The sequence below is a fragment of the Lithobates pipiens genome, unplaced genomic scaffold, assembly GCF_037356315.1.
Source record: "Lithobates pipiens isolate NorthernLeopardFrog02 unplaced genomic scaffold, aLitPip1_a1.2 Scaffold_16, whole genome shotgun sequence".
Taxonomy (NCBI): domain Eukaryota; kingdom Metazoa; phylum Chordata; class Amphibia; order Anura; family Ranidae; genus Lithobates; species Lithobates pipiens.
This window is the reverse complement of record NW_027507748.1, coordinates 320,876,392-320,896,014: the sequence shown is the minus strand read 5'-3', so window position 1 is coordinate 320,896,014 and position 19,623 is coordinate 320,876,392. Positions and strand designations below refer to the sequence as shown.

Below are 19,623 nucleotides of genomic sequence, written 5' to 3'. Positions count from 1 at the left end.
GTGACATTGACTATGTATGGCTAGCTTAGGAATCCATAAAAACTAATCATAATAAGCTTCAAATGTTAAAAAGTGTATGTGGGCTCAGTTAATAAATATGAAAGTGCCCCCATCCCCAGACTATGGACATTAAACTATGTGCATATTTTTAACAGCAGTAAAAGTTAATTTTAATGTGAACGTATTAATTATCAAATATCCTCAAATATCACAATAAACACTCTAAAGTTGAGTTTTAGTGGGTTTCTAACAGCTTAGAAACATGTGCTTTCTTGTTTACATTACACAGCCTGACAATATATATAAGATTTTAATGCCGCCATTGTGAACTTTGAAAATTAAAACTAAAGTCTAGGGAGATGAAAAATACCTTTGCCGCACTGCAAGAGTTAAATGTTTGTTTTTGCCAAGGGTACCAAGAAAAGGAACTTACCTTAGCCCTCATTCTCCCAGAAGGCAGCTCTCACCTCTCCTCTCCAGGTTTGGGCAGGCCCTAGGAATTCTCATTTACAATGCATGACTACTGGTCCTGCACTGTACCTGATGATGTCACAACTATGACTGCTAGCTGAAATGCAAAAAAAAAAGGCTTTCAGGGACAGGTCACAGGGAAACAGGAGCCTGTGAGTGATTAGGTAAGGTCCTTGTACCCTAGGCAAAAATAAGCATTTCAATGTTGCAGTGCAGGGGAGTCCCACTACAAGGATATCTTGTTATTTTTCCTGAGAGTGAAGTTTTCATTTCTCCACAATTCTATAGCTACATAGATAAATGGGGGCTTATTTTAACATGCTTTCATGGTTGTGGAATACATAGATACTTTAGTGTGCATGATCTGGGCCCAGGGTCATATTAATATTTGAGGGAGTTGGTCCCAAATAGATAGATAGATAGATAGATAGATAGATAGATAGATAGATAGATAGATAGACAGATAGATACATAGATAGATAGCTAGGTATCTTAGATTTTGTGAAATTACCAAATATATTTTACGACTAGGGAATGCTTATTTTGTCCATTCTTCCTCCAGTCTGCTCTTAGTTACATGTTATATATGTTTTATCTAGATATTCCAATCATACCAAAGGAAGAGCTGATGTCTTTCCGAGACTGTGCAGATGCCTATAAATCTGGACTAACATCAAGTGGAGTCTATACTTTACGAGTTTCTAATTCTACAGACACAATAAAAGTGAGTAGCTACTGCATTCAATGTATGTAAGCAACTGTAACCTCTGCTGATTGGCAATATAAATTGTTTCTAACTTACACAAACAATATGCTTTATAAGCCCCATACACACTATCAGATTTTCTGCTGTTTTTTTTCCTTCAGATTTATCAAAACCATGTAGTGCAAGGGCTGGTCTGATTGCATACAAATTGAAACTAATGTTTGACCTCATATTATATATATATATATATATATATATATATATATATATATATATGTATCCCCCACATAAAAACAAATCCACTATCTTATGCCCTAAGGCTGGATTCACACCTATGCATTTTTAGTGCTTTTTGCATTTTGCAGATTTGCACTACAGAAAGCGTTCCATCGGAAACCATGTTATATGGACTTTAGTGCAAATCTGCAAAAAGCTCTAAAAATGCATAGGTGTGAATTCAGCCTATATCCAATACAGGTACCCCCATCCACCTACTCCCAGCACCACCAGCCCCTCACTGAGGCCTGGTTCACACCTATGCATTTTTTAGCGTGATTTCAGTTTAGCAGAAACATACTACAGTGCATTTAACCCTTTAAAGTCCACTTTTTTCAATGAGTTAGCATGACTCGAAATGTGCGCTACCAAACGATGGAGCAGAACATTAAACCGTTAACATGGTTTCCTATGGATGTAGTTAACATTTGTGCATTTTATGGAAAGGGCCAGGGACTTTTTTTCTGGTTTTTGGTTCCATAGATTTCAATGAATAAAAAATGTGTACTGAAAAACGCAAAATGCACCTGGAATATGCAAACTGCAATCTGCATAGGTGTGAACCAGGCCTAAAGGAATAGCAAGGTAACATGAAGAATTATGAAGTCACCCTGCATGCGTTTAATTCCAATTGCAGAAGTTTGTATTGAAAGTGATGAGAAATAGAAAGCAGCAGCAATCAGTTGCAGATGTTATTAGATTTTCAATAACAAGAAATTTGTTCTGGGACAGAGAAAACTGGAGACTCTAGAATTATTTTAATTCAGTCAGAGTAATTTTTAATATCAAACGCAGATTTTGTTTTTCAATTGTGTCAGCATCATTTGTGTACGTTTGCATCAGGTGAGTAGCTAAAGTATCAGCAATGCGCTAATGTAGTAAGGCTGGATTCACACCTATGCAGTTTTAGTGCTTTTTTGTATTTTGCAGATTTGCACTACAGTCCATTTAACATTGTTTCCCATGGTTCTGTAGTGGAAATCTGCAAAATGCAAAAAGCACAAAGAATGCATAGGTGTGAATCCAGCCTAAGGGAGCGTCCAAAGTCAACAAAAGTCCAGATTGTCATATCATACAAGAAGAAAAACGGAAAATACTAAATTGTTAGAAAAAAAGGCATTAAATATATTCAGCACATTTGTTGTCCAAATGAGTGTCTTTAAAAATTTAATTTTCTGCAATCCATATGGGCACTCACAGAACATGTGTTAACACTGTGTTTAATGAATAATAGTAGCTGTCTAAAAGTTACACAAAGCATACCACCTGGCTGTACATTTTGAAGATACTTTTCTGCTTAGATGGTTTCCGGGGTGAAATGAAAGCGCATATAATGCATGTTAGCACACCATTAATAAGTTACAGAAAGAGGGCAACAGCGTTAACAACACTTAAGTAGAACTGCATATACGTTCTGTTTGACAAATATGAATTATGCTGTACGGAAGAAGGTGTTAAACTACTTTATTATATGGGTGATAGATTGTTCATTGTGACAGGATAAGAAGTGTTTAGCACGTAAACTTGAATAATACTAGAAAATTATAATTACTGGGACCTCAAACATTGTGCATTCCACATGTGCAAAGAATTTAACCACTGCAAAATAGAAGCCACCTGCTTCTCCTGGTAAATAGTATTTATCATTCTTTTTGCAGTAATAGAATTCATAAGGCACAACGCTTATGGATAGTGTTACATAAAACAGCGAACAGCTCAGTGCTATACATTTTGATTATTGAAAGCGCAGAAGGCCAAATGAAAAAGAAAAAAAGGTAACTCTAATGCCGCGTACACACGCGTACACACGGCCGGACTTTTCGACGGACTAGGTCCGACGGTCTTCCTGACAGACTTTCGGTGGAGGTCCGACTGACTTTCTGAACGAAACGGACTTGGCCACACATGACCGGACTAAGTTCGTTCGAAAGTCCATTCGTTTTGAACGTGATGATGTAAACGGGACTAAAGAAGGAAGTTCAATAGCCAGTAGCCAATAGCTGCCCTTGCGTCGTATTTGATCCGTCGGACTAGCACACACAGAAGAACGGTTCTCCTGATTTTTAGTCCATCGGACTTGAGTCCGTCGGATAAATTTGAAACATGTTTTATTTCTAGGTCCGTCGGACTTTTGGGGAAAAAAAGTCCGCTGGAGCCCACACACAATCGAACTGTCTGACGGATTCCGGTCCGCTAGAAAGTCCGGTCGTGTTTACGCGGCATAAGCCAGTTCACATGGCCACTGACAGCTAAAATTTTTATCTGAGTGCATCCATATATATTATATATGTAAATATATATATATTTTGAGCAATCTGGCTTCAGTATTTTGAAGCACTAACCGGGAAGCAATTAGCAGACCAGTAATTCTCTCAGAATTTTCTGATCTGCATACTTATTCTAGGCCAATTACTTAGGTGAGGGCCAGGTAACTAGCATTTGCAAAAGGAGATTAACAATGGCGAGGCCTTGTATTATTTTCATGACAAGTTTACTTTAAGTCAAAACTTTACTACCATAGCATCTAGGCCAGGGATATGCCATTACCAGACGTCCAGATGTTGCAGAACTACAACACAACACAACTGGCATTAGTCTGTAGGGTTCAATATTGAGTTGGCCCACCCTTTGCAGCTATAACAGCTTCAACTCTTCTGGGAAGGCTGTCCACAAGGTTTAGGAGTGTGTCTATGGGAATGTTTGGACATTCTTCCAGAAGCATATTTGTAAAGGTCAGGTACTGATGTGGACAAGAAGGCCTGGCTCGCAGTCTCTGTTCAAATTCACATCAGTGTCTGACCTCACAAATGCGCTTCTGGAAGAATGGTCAAACATTCCCATAGGCACACTTCTAAACCTTGTGTTATAGCTGCAAAGGGTGGGCCAACTCAATATTGAACCCTATGGATTAAGACTGGTATGCCATTAAAGTTCATGTGCAAAAAATATGGTCCTGGTGTGTGGAATGCAGAGGACAATAATTAAAACGCAATAGTTTTCCAGTGACAACTTATACAGGGGTAAGCAGTGAAATGGACTGAGGTGGATGGAGGATAAGGGCATAAGGGAAGTATTTAAATTGCAAAACTCCATATCCTGCATGAGTTGAAAATATACAAAATCATTGATAACCAGTTTCTACATGACCTGTGAGTCAATACATATATACTGTATACACATGTTTTATGGTATATATATGGATGTTTGCCATTAACAATTCTAGTTAGTCTGAAATTACTGATTTTGTATTGTTTTATATGTTTATTTTATTTTATTGTTCTGGTATCAGAAACTTCTTTGTGATATGCTTATCTTGTAGCTTTTTTGTATTGTCAAAAATTGAAAATAAAAATATACACAGTACTGTGCAAAAGTTTTAAACAGGTTTGAAAAAAAAATGCTGTAAATTAAGAATGATTTTTAGAAAAAGAAGTGTTAATTTATTTGTATCAATTAAAAAAAATTATATAAAAAAAAAGGAAATGAACAGAAGAGAAATCCAAGTCAAATCAATATTTGGTGTAACCACTCTTTGCCTTCAAAACAGCATCAATTCTTCTAGGTATATTTGCACACATTTTTTGAAGGAACTCGGTAGGTAGGTTGTTCCAAACATCTTGGAGAACTAACCACAGATCTTCTGTAGAGGGAGACTGCCTCAAATCCTTCCTTCTCTTCATGTAGTCCCAGACAGACCAGATAATGTTGAGATCAGGGTTCTGTGGGGGCCAAACCATTACTTGCAGGACTCCTTGTTCTTCTTTACCCTGAAGATAGATCTTAAAGAGGAAGTAAACCCTGATGGGTTTACTTCCTCTTTTTTTCCCTGCAAAGGTAAAGCATAATGGACTACTATGCATCGCATAGTAGCTCATTATGTGTCACTTACCTGACACAGGAGCCAGCGAAGTCGCCGCTGATCCCTGTAGTCCGCCGCGTCCATCTTGCTGGTGGCGTCTCGCAGCTCCGACCAATGACAGCGGCGCAACCGCGATGACGTCACTCCCGCGCATGCGCACGGGAGTCGCGCCTCGCAGCTCCGCCGCTGTCATACGGCGAAGCCGCGATGACGTCACTCCCGCGCATGCGCACGGGAGTCGACAAATTTGGCAAATCCATTCTTGGATTTGCCGCATTTAGTGCGCCTGCGCGCCGCTGTCTACAGCGCATGCGCCGTAGACAGCAGTGCCCATTTTCGGGCAAATATCTCCTAAACCATATAGGTTTAGGAGATATTGCTTGGACCTACAGGTAAGCCTTAATCTAGGCTTACCTATAGGTCCAAGTTGTTTGGAAGGGTTTACTTCCTCTTTAATGACATTGGCTGTATGTTTGGGATCATTGTCCTGCTGCAGAATACATTTGGAGCCAATCATATCCCTTCCTGATGGTATGGTATGATGGATAAGTGTCTGCCTGTTTTTCCCAGCATTGATCCTGACCAAAAAACATTTTTGACTCTTCAGTTCCTATGTTTTAGTGCATAGTTAAGTCTCTTAGCCTTGTTTCCATGTCAGAGGTATGGCTTTTTGGCTGCAGTTCTTCCATGACAACCACTTCCAATGGTTTCCACCAAATATGTACCGATGGCACTGCTGGACATGTTGAAGTGAAATAAGCATGATGTGTCTTTCTTCTGCTGTGTTAAAGTGATTATAAACGATCACCTTGTAAAAAAAAAACTATTGAGTTTAAAATTGAAATGAAAAGCAAAACGTTTGTGTATAGATATATTTAAAAAATATATAAATCCCTTTTTTCCCCTTTTTTATAAGTGATCACATTCCCTCTGTTCTCAGTTGCTTAAAAGCTGGGAGAGAAGAAACAGCATCACACTGAGCTTCCCAGTGAAAGGCTATGCAGTGTGTGTGTGTTGGGACAAATCTGACCATTGGAGGAGAGTGAGCTGAGTTCCCAGCATAGCTAGAGAACTGATCAAGTTGTGTTCTCCTGCTTAGTTTGGTCAGTTTTTAGTACTAAAAGCAGAGGGACTGGCAGGAACACCAGTGAATTCACACAAAGGAAGCAATACAGGGAGAACAGGACAAATTTTTATACAAGTACATGGTACAGCAGGCACGTATCAGGAATATGAAATGTTAGGGTAGTAATGTTTCCTTGGCCGACCACTGCATCTATGGTCCTCAACTTTGCCTCATCAATGGTGTCCTTAATGCTGAGAAATACATGCAGCTACTTATCCATCATACCATACCATCAGGGAAGTGTGTGATTGCCCCCACATTTATTTTGTAGCAGGACAATGACCCCAAACCTACAGCCAATGTCATTAAGAACTATCTTCAGTGTAAAGAAGAACAAGGAGTCCTGGAAGTAATGGTTTGGACCCCACAGAGCCCTGATCTTAACATTGTCACATCTGTCTGGGATTACATGAAGAGACAGAAGGATTTGAGGCAGTCTACATCCACAGAAGATCTGTGGTTGGTTCTACAAGATGTTTGTAAAAACCTACCTGCCTAGTTCCTTTATAAACTCTGTGCAAGTGTACCTAGAGGAATTGATACTGGTTTGAAGCCGAAGGGTAGACTGGTCCCCTTCTTCTCCCCTGTGATACCATCTAGCACCCCTCTCCACCTCAGTAACACCATCTAGTAACCCTTTTCTTTCTTTAACACCATCTGGTACCCTCTGCTCTCCCCAGTGATACCATAAAGTATCCTTTACACCAATGGCACCATCTAGTACCCCTCCTCATACTTTTGACACAATCTGGTACCCCTCCTTACACCTTTGACACTGGCTAATACCCCTCCGCTTCCCTGTGACACTTTTTGGTACACCTCTAATGCCGCGTACACACGACCGGACTTTCCGGCAGACTAGATCTGACGGTCTTCCCGATGAACTTTCGGCGGAGTTCCAATGGACTAACCGAACATATGGACTTGGCCACACACAAACGGACTAAGTCAGTTCGAAGGTCCATTCATTTTGAACGTGATGATGTAAACGGGACTAAACAGGGAAGTTCAATAGCCAGTAGCCAATAGCTACACTTGCGTCGTATTTGGTCTGTCGAACTAGCACACAGACGGAAGGTTTTCCCAATTTTAGTCCGTCGGAATTGAGTCCCTATGATAGATTTGAAACCTGTTCTATTTCTAGGTCCGTCTGATTTTTTTTTGAAAAACGATCGGATTAGCACACACATGCTCGGATTGTCCGATGGACTGATACCTTCGGACCTAGCCTACCAAGTCCAGTCATGTGTACGTGGCATAACACCATCTGACACCTCTTTTCATCCCCGTGACACCACATGATACCTCTCCTTACCCCTATTGCTCTCTGATACTCATTATCCTCCCTCTCCTAGACAACTTTCAATACCCCAATCTTTAATTTGACATCTTTTCTGTCTCATTTACAATGTCTCCAGGTTGACAAAACAGCCGTCTCTCTTTCTTCACACATTGTGTGTCTCTTCAGTACACACATGATCATACTTTAAAATGTTAGAGCAACACTAGAGTGGATTGCAGACTTTACGGAGAGACATGGGATATGCTGTGCCCAGGTGCCCTCTAGCAGGTGTGAGTGCAGCTATCTGCAGTGGCACTACCAGAAATATCCCCATCCCCCAGTTTGAGAACCACTGGGCATGAAGTACAGGGGTGCCTAGGCACAGAACATGCACAGACTTGCTCTGCTGCTTCTTTTTAAACTAAAGTATAAAAATAAAGATTTTATGTTCACATCATCTTGCTGCATTCCACATTTTGAGAGAAAACATAAAGGAAGAATTAACATATTAAGCCTGTTAACAAGACTTGGTAAACAGCCATCAATAAAAAAGGGACTAAGCAGCAACTCTCTCAGATATTCCATCCTGCTACGCCAGTAAGCAACATATTCCATTTTTTTTAATAATGTTTCTTGGACTTCTGCAGGCAATGTGTGATATGGATACTAGCGGGGGAGGCTGGACTGTTATCCAACATCGAAAGGATGGATCTGTAAATTTCCATCAAACCTGGAAAGAATACAGAGAAGTAAGACATTCCCTTATTAACCTGTTCTGTATTGTATATTATGATAAACCCTGCCTAGCCTCAAAATTATTTCATTCTCAATGAGGAAAGTTATTAACTAGGCCATGGGGGTTATTTACGAAAGGTAAATCCACGTTGCACTGCAAGTGTACTTGGAAGTGCAGTCGCTCTAAATCTAGGGGTAGATCTGAAATGAGTGGAAGCTCTGCTGATTTTATCATCCAATCATGTGCAAGCTAAAATGCTGTTTTTTATTTTCTTTGCATTCCCCCCTCGGATCTACAGTGACTTTACTTTCATGTGCACTTGCAGTGCAAAGTGGATTTGCCTTTAGTAAATAACCCCCCATGTCACCAGGCCCATGTTTTTAATTTATAAATAAAAATAATAATTCTTAATACTACTTACATGGTTGCTCTTTATTTCTATATGTTGTGGTTATTTTTTAAGTTACAAGCAATTTATGTTTTATAGCATTTGGACTATGTTGGATTCTATTTGTGCTTATCACTGTTCCTGCTGCTCTTCTCTCTTCACTCCCCACTGCCCCTGCTTCTACAATAATTTTTTAGCTTTGTATTAGGCTCTCCTTTTAGACTGCGTTTTATTCATGTTATATATCATCCTGGGGGTAGCAGGGGAAACCGCACAGAGGAGTAAGTGCGTTATTCCAAGGATTACCAGGAAAAAAAGCATGGGAAAGAAAATAAAAAACAAACACAGTCACCTAATATAAAAATGGTATTTTCAAAGGTGTCCTTAAAGGTTACCTAGCCTGTTTTTTTTGTAATTCACATATCAATTGAATAATGTTGAATAACCTTTATATTGGGTAATAGTAACTACTGTGACAGTTGAGGCCCTGCCACTATGAAAATGAGAAGAGAAAATGACATAGGATTTACATTAACCACTTGCCTACTGGGCACTTAAACCCCCCCTCCTGCCCAGACCAATTTTCAGCTTTCGGGGCTCTCACACTTTGAATGACAATTACTCAGTCATGCAACACTGTACCCAAATGGATTTTTTGTCCTTTGTCCTTCTTCATAAATTTTGGCCACAATTTATACTGCTATATATCTTTGGTAAAAATAACCCAAATTAGTGGATATTATTTGGTCTTTGTGAAAGTTAGAGAGTCTACAAGCTGTGGTGCGAATCGCACAAAATTGATCACATCTGATGTACTGGTGGCCTATCTCATTTCTTGTGACGAACAAGCCAGGAGAGTACAAATACCCCCCAAATTACCCCTTTTTTGAAAGTAGACATTCCAAGGTATTTAGTAAGAGGAGTGGTGAGTTTTTTGATGTTGTAATTTTTTCCCACAATTCTTTGCAAAATGAAGATTTTTGATTTTATTTTAATTTTTTCCACAAAATTATCATTGTAATAGGTTATTTCTCTCACGAGTCATGTGTATACCATAAATAATGCCCCAAAATAAATTCTGCTACTCCTCCTGAGTATTACGATACCACGTGTGGGACTTTTCCACGGCCTGGCCACATAGAGAGGCCCAACATTCAGGGAGCGCCGTCACGTGTTCTAGGAGCATAAATTACACATCTAACTTGTTGACTACCTATTACACTTTTGAAGGCCCTGGAGCACCAGGACAATGACACGTGACACCGACGTGGCACTGATACGTGGCACTGATACATGGCACTGATGACAAATGCCACTAATACGTGGCACTGACAGATGGCACTAATATGTGGCACTGATGACAGATGGCACTTATACGTGGCACTGATGACACGTGCCACTGATGACACGTGGCACTAATGACAGATGGAACTAATACGTGGCACTGATAACACGTGACACTGATGACAGATGGCACTGATACCTGGCATTGATGACACATGACACTGGTAACAGATGGCAGGTGACACTGACAGGTGGCACTGATGACAGATGGCACTGATACGTGGCACTGGTGACTGATGGCACTAATATGTGGCATTGATGACACGTGACACTGATATGGCACTGATGACAGATGGCACTATGTGGCACTGATGTGGCACTGATGACAGATGGCACTTTGTGGCACTGATGACAGGTGGCACTGATGACAGATGGCACTTATATGTGGCACTGGGGACAGATGGCACTGGGGACAGGTGGCAATGATGACAGATGGCACTGGGGACAGGTTGCACTGATAACAGGTGGCACTAGGGACAGATGGCATTGATGACAGGTGGCAGTGGGGGCAGATGGCACTGACAGGTGGCAGTGGGGGCAGATGGCAGTGGGGACAAGTGGCAGTGGGGACAGATGGCAGTGGGGGCAGATGGGCACTGTATTTTTTATTTATTTATTTATTTTTACACAGACCGCTGCAGAGATGCAGCAGTTCATCTCTTCCTCCTCACGCGCTGTCTGTGTGAGGAGGGAGAGCCGGCGATGAGAGATGATCTCATATATTTATATATGAGATCATCTCTCATTGGGCACGCCGATCACACTGTAAACGGGCGCTGTGATTGGCCGTTTACAGCGATCTGTGACTGGCTGTGTCCGGGGACACGGCCAGCACAGAACTTCCCCGATGCACGCCCGCGGCAGCGTGCATTGGGGAAGTAAACAGGAGGACGCTCAGGGACGGCTTCCCGGCAGTTAGCATCCGCGCTGTAGCCGTCTTTTGGCTATAGCGTGGGTGTGAAGTGGTTAAGGCTTAACCTCCCTAGCGGTATGATTATTTCAGATTTTTGATGCTTAAAGCGGTACAATTATTTTGCATGGAAATTTAGAGTTTTATATTGTAGGCCTGTAATTCTTAGGAATAACTCACTTAAATCTGTCCAAACCAGAGTTTAGTAGACATCCCGGGTATGATAACATTTGAAAAACAAAATCATAAATTAAAATATAATATAATAAATAACTATAAATAATTATACCAAATAATAATATAATAATAATAATAATTATTCAATAATGTAATCAAATCAAAAACATATATTTATAATATAAAACTACATGCAGGGCACTGGACAGATCACAAGGGACAAAAGGGATGTGAAATAATTACATACAGCAATGTAATCTGTAAGAGACCTATAGGTGACCTATAGGTGCCAGCACCCGACCCCAGGTGCAATCTCAGCAAGGCATGTGGGTAGGCATAGGGCACACAGATGTTGAGGTATCTGGGCTGCTCCTTCAGTCTCACTCTTGAACTGACTGCCAATTCAGTTCCGCAGTCAGCCCCATGACTGTGAAGGGGAATAGATCCGATCTTCTGATGCTGCCTGGCCATCTGGAGAGAAATTGAGTGCCTTGCCATGCAGCCCTCCTGTGCTCCTGGATAGGAGGAGCGGTGGGGCCACTGCATATAGAAGAATTGATCTTTCGATATTGCTCCTGCAGCCGCTAAATGTTTGCAGGAGGGGGAGGAGAAACTAGCATTCATCGGCTGCAGGAGGATTATGGAAAGATCAATTCTTCTATATGCAGCGGCCTCGCCGCTCCTCCTATCCAGCTTTTTTGCTGCCCCCTGGCTCTGCCCCCCTTGATCTACTCCGGCCCAACCCCTGCGCTCTCCTCCCCACCTCATGCTCTCAGCCCATTTAAGTGCTCCCTTGCTTCACCCCCCATAATCTTTTCCGGCCCCCCTGTGCTCTCCACCCCTCCCCATGCTCTCGGTCCCCCCATGTGCTCTCCGCCCCCCATCTGATCTCCGACCCTCCCATGCTCTCCCCCTCACCTTGCTTTCCAGCTCCCCAAACAGTGCTCTTCAGCTCCCACAGTGCTCTCTGCCCCCCATGTGCTCCCTGAATCCCCTCCCTAGTGCTCTCCACCGCACCGTGCTCTCCAGTTCCCATGTGTTCCCTGGCTCCACCCCCATGATCTCCTCCGGCCCCCTGTGCTCTCCACCACACCATACTCTCCAGTTCTCCCCATGTGCTCTCTGACTCCACCCCATGATCTCCTCCACCCCCCTGTGCTCTCCACCCCACCATGCTCTTTGCCCCCCATGTCCTCCCTTGCTCGACGCCCTATGATCTCTTCCGGGCCCCCCCTGTGCTTTCCGGCTCCCTCCCTAGTGCTCTCCACCCCACCATGCTCTCGGCCCCCCATCTGTTCTCCCCCCAGTGCTCTCAACTCCACCATGCTCTCAACCCCCCATCTGCTCTCTGCCCCCATGCTCTCCACCTCACCTTGCTTTCCAGCTCCTCAAACAGTGCTCTTCCGCTCCCCCAGTGCTCTCTGGTCCCCCCCATGTGCTCCCTGGCTCCTCTCCCTAGTGCTCTCCACTCCACTGTGCTATTGAGTTTCCCCCCACAGTGCTCTCTGCCTACCCCATGTGCTCTCTGGCTCCCCCCTATGCTCTCCACCCCACCGTGCTCTGAACTTCCCCCCACTGCTCTCTGCCCCTCCATGCTCTCCACCCCACCATGCTCTCCAGCTCCCCCTTACAGTGCTGTTCAGCCCCCCCAGTGCTCTCTGTCCCCCATGTGCTCCCCGCCGCACCATGCTCTCCGGCTCCCCCATGTGTTCCCTGGCTCCTCTCCCTAGTGCTCTCCACCCCACCGTGCTCCCAGCCCCTGTGCTCTCCATCCCCATTGTTTTTGCCCCCAGTGCTCTTGGCCCCCCCCCGCAACAATGCTCTCTGCCCCACCAGTGCTCTCCAGGTCCCCGCTACTCTCTGCCCCCCGTGCTCTACACCCCCCGGTGCTCTCAGCCAGGCTGCTCTCTACCCCCCAGTGCTCTCCGCCTCATTCCCATGCTATCCGCCACTCCTGTGCTCTCTCAGCCTCCCTCACCCCCCGCAGCTCTGCAAGGTTCCTGTCTCCTATCCCCCGCCGGGTGCTGCAGGGGATCTGTCAGGAGGGAGAGCAGGGAGGGGACCAGTCTCATGGACTGCTCGGTCTAAAATGCCTGGGCCCCCTTTTTTTGTCCCAGTCCGAGCCTAGTGGGGAAGGGGAGCAGAATTGGCAGCAAGGACCGATAGCCCTGGAGGGAGAAGAGCTCTGAAGACCTCCCAGGACAGGAGGACAGGCTGACTAAAGCCCAGAAAACAAAGACAGGCAGAAGGTGCTGGTGGCCAGGGACCACTCAATCTCACAGCAAACAGATCCTCCGGAAGAAGGAGAACACTGGCCCCACCCAGAACAAGAGTGGACCCTGCTTGCTGCTGGTCGTCATGAACATCCTAATAGCATGGAAGGTACTGTACCAAGCATCACACAAACCCTCCCACAGACAGGGACTTCCCACAGACTGGAACATGGGGCACAGGAGGGGCTGCAGACAGGGACAGGGCTAGGGATCTCTCTATCACCCCTCTCTCTTTCTCACCTCCACCCTCTCTCTCCCCCTCTGGCATTGGCTGCATATGTCTTATGGGTGAGGAGGGTGCCCTGAAAGTGGTGCTGATCACTTGTGAGCTAGATCCGTGCATCTTTCTGCAGACATTTTTCTTGCTTGAATTATTTTTCCCATTATGGGTGTGAGTCTGGCCTCATGTCTAAGTTTTTCCTAAGGCCTCACAAAGCCTAGAGCCGCCTTTGCCAGTGTCTCAGGTGTTGGTCACGAGTCATGCTGTGCTGAGCTCCACTGGAGAAATCTTTGCTGGGGTAAGCCATGCAACCGGATCCATTCAAAGTGTCTTCTCCAGGTTAAATTGAATAGTACCTGGGCCTCGTGTCTGAAGAAACGAGGTTCTGCCTGTAACGCTTCTCTTTTTAGAGAGCTGAACTGAATAAAAAAACAATATTGATTAAATACCATGTAAAGAAAGCTCTATTTGTGTGAAAAAAGGGCACAAGTTTCAAATGGGTACAGTGTTGCATGACTGTCATTCAAACTGTGAGAGTGCTGAAAGCTGAAATTGGTCTGGACAGGAAGGAGTGTAAGTGCACTGTATTGAGGTGGTTAAGTAAATGTTGATATGCCTAAAGTAACCACCAGGGGGTGTCAAGAGAATATGCCTGTTCCATGCTTGTCAGTCTTGCTCAATGTCACAAGCTGCACGCTTCCTCAGAGCCCAAGCTCCAGGTAGGATGTGGGAAGAGGAGTTTTCTCTTTTCAGGAATGTCCCCCACAGCTTCTTTCCAGACTAGAGGTCATGGGTCAGTCTACGGTATGCCATCCACCTGCTCTCCATCCACCTGCCCTCCTCTCTCCTCCGCCCTAGCCCTCCCTCTACGTGCGATCCGGTCGGATCGGAGCCCATGCTCACATGGGGAAATAGTATTTTTTTGAAAAAAGATGAAGGGGGCATAGCTCTAAAGGTGCACTTTTTGCAGGTGCACACAGCTAAAAGAGGGACACAGAGCAGACGGGGCATGTGGGTGTTGGTGACACAGGCATTCCCAGGCACATTTAGGTAGCATCAGACTGACTGAGCCTTGATAGCAGTGGCAATTGCTGAACTATTTTTCTCAGCAGTAGGTACATTTCTAGTAGTACCTCTGCATTTGTGCTTAGCACTATGGGCAGAGGGGGAGGTACAAATGCCCCCAAAAATAGGGGCTCAAAGGGATCTCCCTCAGGCTCTGAGGACCCCCTTCTGCAAGCCCCCTCCCCCCCATAAAGACCTAGGGAGGCTGGTAATTTCAGTCCCTCTATATATCACTCGGGAGGTTTTTTCCTAAGCCATGAGTGGATTGTAAAGATGCGATTAAGGCCACTAATCTTTCCTCCAAAGTGGAAGAAGACGCATTAGGTCCCCTTCTACCACCCAGGACCCTCAAGCAGAGGAACTCTGGGGGAGGGAAGATGAATCCCCCTCAGGGGACTGGGAAGGGACTGATAACTCCTCTTCTGAGGAATCAAGTGGGAAAGGACCTTCTTCAGCTTCACAGGCTGAGAAATTGCTGGCACATTCTAATACTGAAATGGTCCACTTCACATTTAAGTTACCTGTAACTAAATCGTTTGAGCTGTGCATACTTTTCCTGTTCATTCCTTGCTGGAAAAGCGTATTTATTCTGAGTGGGATCACCCAGATAAACATTTTTTTCCCTCCTGAAAAGTTTTCAACACTTAATCCTATGGAGAAAAAATTTACAAGCATGTGGGGTATACCAGCAATTTACGCTGCTATATCCTCTGTGAATAAAAGTTTGACTTGTGCTGTTGACAACGCTCAAATGCTTAGGGATTCAACCAATAAAAAGCTAGAATTCCTGTTAAAAAATTTTTTTTCCTTGACAGGTTTAGTAGCTCAACCTGCAGTGGCGGCAACTGGGATATGTCAACCCTTGAGAGAAACACTTGAAACAGGTGCTCAAGGTTTTCCCTGAACAGCAGGCCCAGGAGTTAGCCAAGCTGCCAGCAGCTTTGTGTTTTGCAGTTGACGCAATCAGAGATTCTATCCTTCAGACCTTTCCCCTTACGCTTCGGTTGGTACACATGCGTAGAATCTTATGGATGAAAAATTTGTCAGCCGAAGTGCCATGCAAAAAGCTCCTGGCTGTTTTTTCCTTTCGTGGTCTAAGGCTGTTTGGGGATGATTTGAACAATTGTATCCAAAAGATTTTTAGGTGGAAAAAGTACCCTTTTGCCAGTTAAGAAAAGGAGTAAATTTCCCTCATTTAAACAGGCTCTTTCTTCAGTGCCAAGGGAATCAGCCTCCAGGCAGTCACTACAGCCTCCACCATCAGGTTCAAGAGGTAGAACTCAGAGTCAATCCCAGGGAAAAAAAGAAGTCCTCGGGGAGGGAACCTACAAGACAGAATGCTAAAGCCTCTTTATGAAGGGGCACCCCCGATCGTTCTAGTGGGGAGAAGACTGCTACAGTTCTCAAGAGTCTGGCAGGAGGATTTTCAGGACAAGTTGGGTGGTCTCCACAATAACTCTAGGTTACAAACTAGAGTTCAGAGAATTCCTGTCTCCTCGTTTCCTCAGATTAAATGTTTCCAAAGACCCAGAGAAAAAGAAGTCTCTTCAAGCATTGGAGCAACTTTTGTCGCAAAAAGTAATCATGGTGGTTCCCATGGAAGAGCAGGGGTTGTTGTTTTATTCAAATCTTTTCATGGTGCCAAAACCAAATGGAGATGTCAGACCCATTCTAGATCTCAAAGATGTAAATTGTCTCCTATAAATTCGATCTTTTCGCATGCAATTGATCCGATGAGTAGTCTCCATCCTACAAGGAGGAGAACTTCTAGCATCAATGAACATCAAGGATGCATACCTGCATGTACCTATTTTCCCCCACTCATCAGAAATATCTGCATTTCGAAGTGGAAAAGCTACTGCACCTTGGGTGTTTACAAAGGTCCTCGCCCCTCCTCTGGCCACATTAAGGGCGCAGGGTATGACAATTATAGCTTACCTAGACGACCTGCTCTTGATAAACTGGTCGGTAGCCCACTTAGACCAAAGCTTGGTCACCACAGTCAACTACCTGAAATACCTAGGTTGGGTCCTCAACCTAGAGAAGTCTTTTTTAAAGCCAGTAAGAAGACTAGAGTACTTGGGTCTGGTTATAGATACAACCCAGAAGAGGGTGTTTTTACCCCAGGCAAAGATCAGCACCATAAAGGAGCTAGTTCAGGTGGTCAGGGCGAAGAAGGGTCCTTCTATTCGTCTTTGTTTGAGGTTGTTGGGAAAGATGGTGGCTTCATTCGAAGCGGTTCCCTATGCTCAGTTTCATTCAAGACTGCTGCAAAACAGTATCCTCTCTGCCTGGAACTAGAAAGTCCAGGCACTAGACTTTCCGATGCATTTGTCACCAATAGTGCGTCCGAGCCCCAGTTGGTGGTTGATACCTGAGAATCTGGAAAGGGAAATCCTTCTTACCAGCTACCTGGAAGGTGGTAACAACAGATGCCAGCCTTTCGGGTTGGGGAGCAGTCCTGGAAGAGATGACTGTCCAAGGGAAATGGTCTAGAACTGAAAAGACCTTGCCCATCAATATTCTAGAGATTCTGGCAGCATACCTAGCCCTAAAGTCCTGGACATTCAGGTTGGGGGGTGTCAGGATCCAATCCGACAATGCCACAGCAGTGGCTTATATCAATCACCAGGGGGGCACCAGAAGTCATGCAGCCCAGGGAGAGGTAAACCAGATCCTAACCTGGGCAGAAAAGCATGTGCCGTGCATATCGGCAATCTTCATTCCAGGGGTAGAGAACTGGCAGGTGGACTACTTAAGTTGCCAACAGTTGTTCCTGGGGGAATGGTCCCTTAACCCTGACATTTTCCTGTTCAAGCAGACCAGCTCTAGCTGGTGTCTCATGTTCTAATTGCATAGATTGATAGCAGCGCAGCCACTGGCACTGAGTCCTGCATTCTGTGAATGGACACCGATGCAGGACTAGGGAGCGCGCCCGCATGGGGGTCCACTGTAGGAGAGAGCTTCTCCAACGTGGACACTCGATGCAGGGAGGAGCCAAGAGTGCTGCTGAGGAACCCCAGAAGAGGATGATCGGGGCCACTCTGTGCAAAATGAACTGCACAGTGGAGGTAAGTATGATATGTTTTTTTTTTTTGTTTTTAAACAACAAAGCTTTTCAATCCCTTTAAGTGCCTATGGAGAACTGTAGCAAATGCGTTTGCAAGATCCAGATACACCACATCCACAGGCCTTCCCCTGTCTAGATGGTAGCTCACTTCCTTGTAAAATGTTAACAGATTGGTCTGGCAATAACAACCTTTCATAAGCTCATGCTGATTACTACTAATGATACTTTTTTCTTCATTACATTTTTGGATATATTCCTTTATCCTCCCCTCCAATAATTTACCTACTATTGATGTTAAGCTGACTGGCCTGTAGTTTCCAGGGATTTATCTCTGCTCTTTTTTAAATATATGGGTACCACATTGGCTTTTCTCCAAAAAGCTGGTACCATTCCTGTCAGTATGCTGTCCACAAATATTAGGAACAATGGTCTGGCTATAACCTGACTGAGTTCTCTGAGGACTCTTGGGGTGTAAGCCACCCGGTCCTGGTGATTTATTTGTATTAAGTTTATCTAGTCTTTCCTTGACTCCGGCCTCTGTTAGCCACAAGAGTACATCCTGTGATGTGTCACAAACCGTACTGTCACAGTTGGTATACACCTTCTTTTCCTGCATAAAAAAACAATGAGAAAAAGGTATTTAGTACAGTTGCCTTCTCTGTGTCATCTGTAAGCATCCTCCCATCCTTATCGTTTATGTGTGCATTGTGCTCTGATCTTGCTTTTTTATTGTTAATATATCTAAAAAATGTATTTGGATTATTTTTACTCCCCTCCGCTACGTGTCTCTCATAATTTTTTTTAAGCAGCCCTGATTGCGTTTTTACACTTCTTCTTACTGCATTCCTTGTAGTATTGGAATATTGATGATGACCCATCCCCTTTATATTTTTAAAGGTCATATTTTTCTTTTTAATGAGGATTTTTACATTACGGTTTAGCCACCCAAGTTTAGCCTTCACTCTTCTATATTTATTGGCCATTGACATGCACTGTGTGATTTCTTTGTTTAATATGCTCCTAAAGCATTTGCATTTTTCTTCTGTGTTCAATGTTTCTAGCATTTGGTCCCAATTGATGTCATGTAGTAATTATCGCAGTTCAAAATAATTGGCTCATCTGAAATTTAGTGGTTTTGTGCTACCCTCGTGCATCCCTTTTCTATGATTTACACTAAATGTGATCATCCTATGATCGCTATATCCCAAGTTGTTCCGTATTGCCACATCTGAGATCAGACTTAGACCCTTGTAATTAATAGATCTTTCTAGATGGAGAATCCACCAATTGGGACATGAAGTTGTCCTGTAAGACATTCAAAAAATTGCGTAAATTCAAAGAATAGAGCAGACAACTCCAAACGTCCTTGTTGCTTCATAAAAAAAGTGAGTAAAAATATACAGGGGCTCACGCATTCCGGCTTAAGGCCTTGATCACAGCCCAATTTTCAAGTTAGAAAAAATTCATGAAATGACAGGCCTTTAATGAGTGAGCTGTCCCCTTCGCCCAGTCAATATCGGGATAGTTGAAGTCCCCCATTTCCCTGTCTTGCTGCCATTTCTAACTGTGCTAATAGGTCCAGCTCTTCCTTCAGGTTGGGGGGGGGGGGCTATAACATACCCCATTATTTATTTCCCACTTACTTCTTCTCTTTGACGTTATACCCACACAGATTTCACCTCCCCCGTGTCCCATTCACAATGTCACTTCTCTCTACCAC

At 43.9% G+C, this 19,623-nt stretch overlaps 1 protein-coding gene across 2 annotated transcripts in view; it reads left to right on the top strand.

Moving 5' to 3' along the window:
- Positions 1-19,623, top strand: part of LOC143982735 (angiopoietin-2-like) — a 212,697-nt gene that overhangs the window by 171,401 nt on the left and 21,673 nt on the right. For both annotated transcript variants that reach the window (XM_077481709.1, XM_077481708.1), the window contains 2 exons: positions 1,071-1,195; positions 8,368-8,469. In XM_077481709.1, the coding sequence (XP_077337835.1) occupies positions 1,071-1,195; positions 8,368-8,469 (227 nt within the window). The remainder of the gene's footprint in view (positions 1-1,070; positions 1,196-8,367; positions 8,470-19,623) is intronic.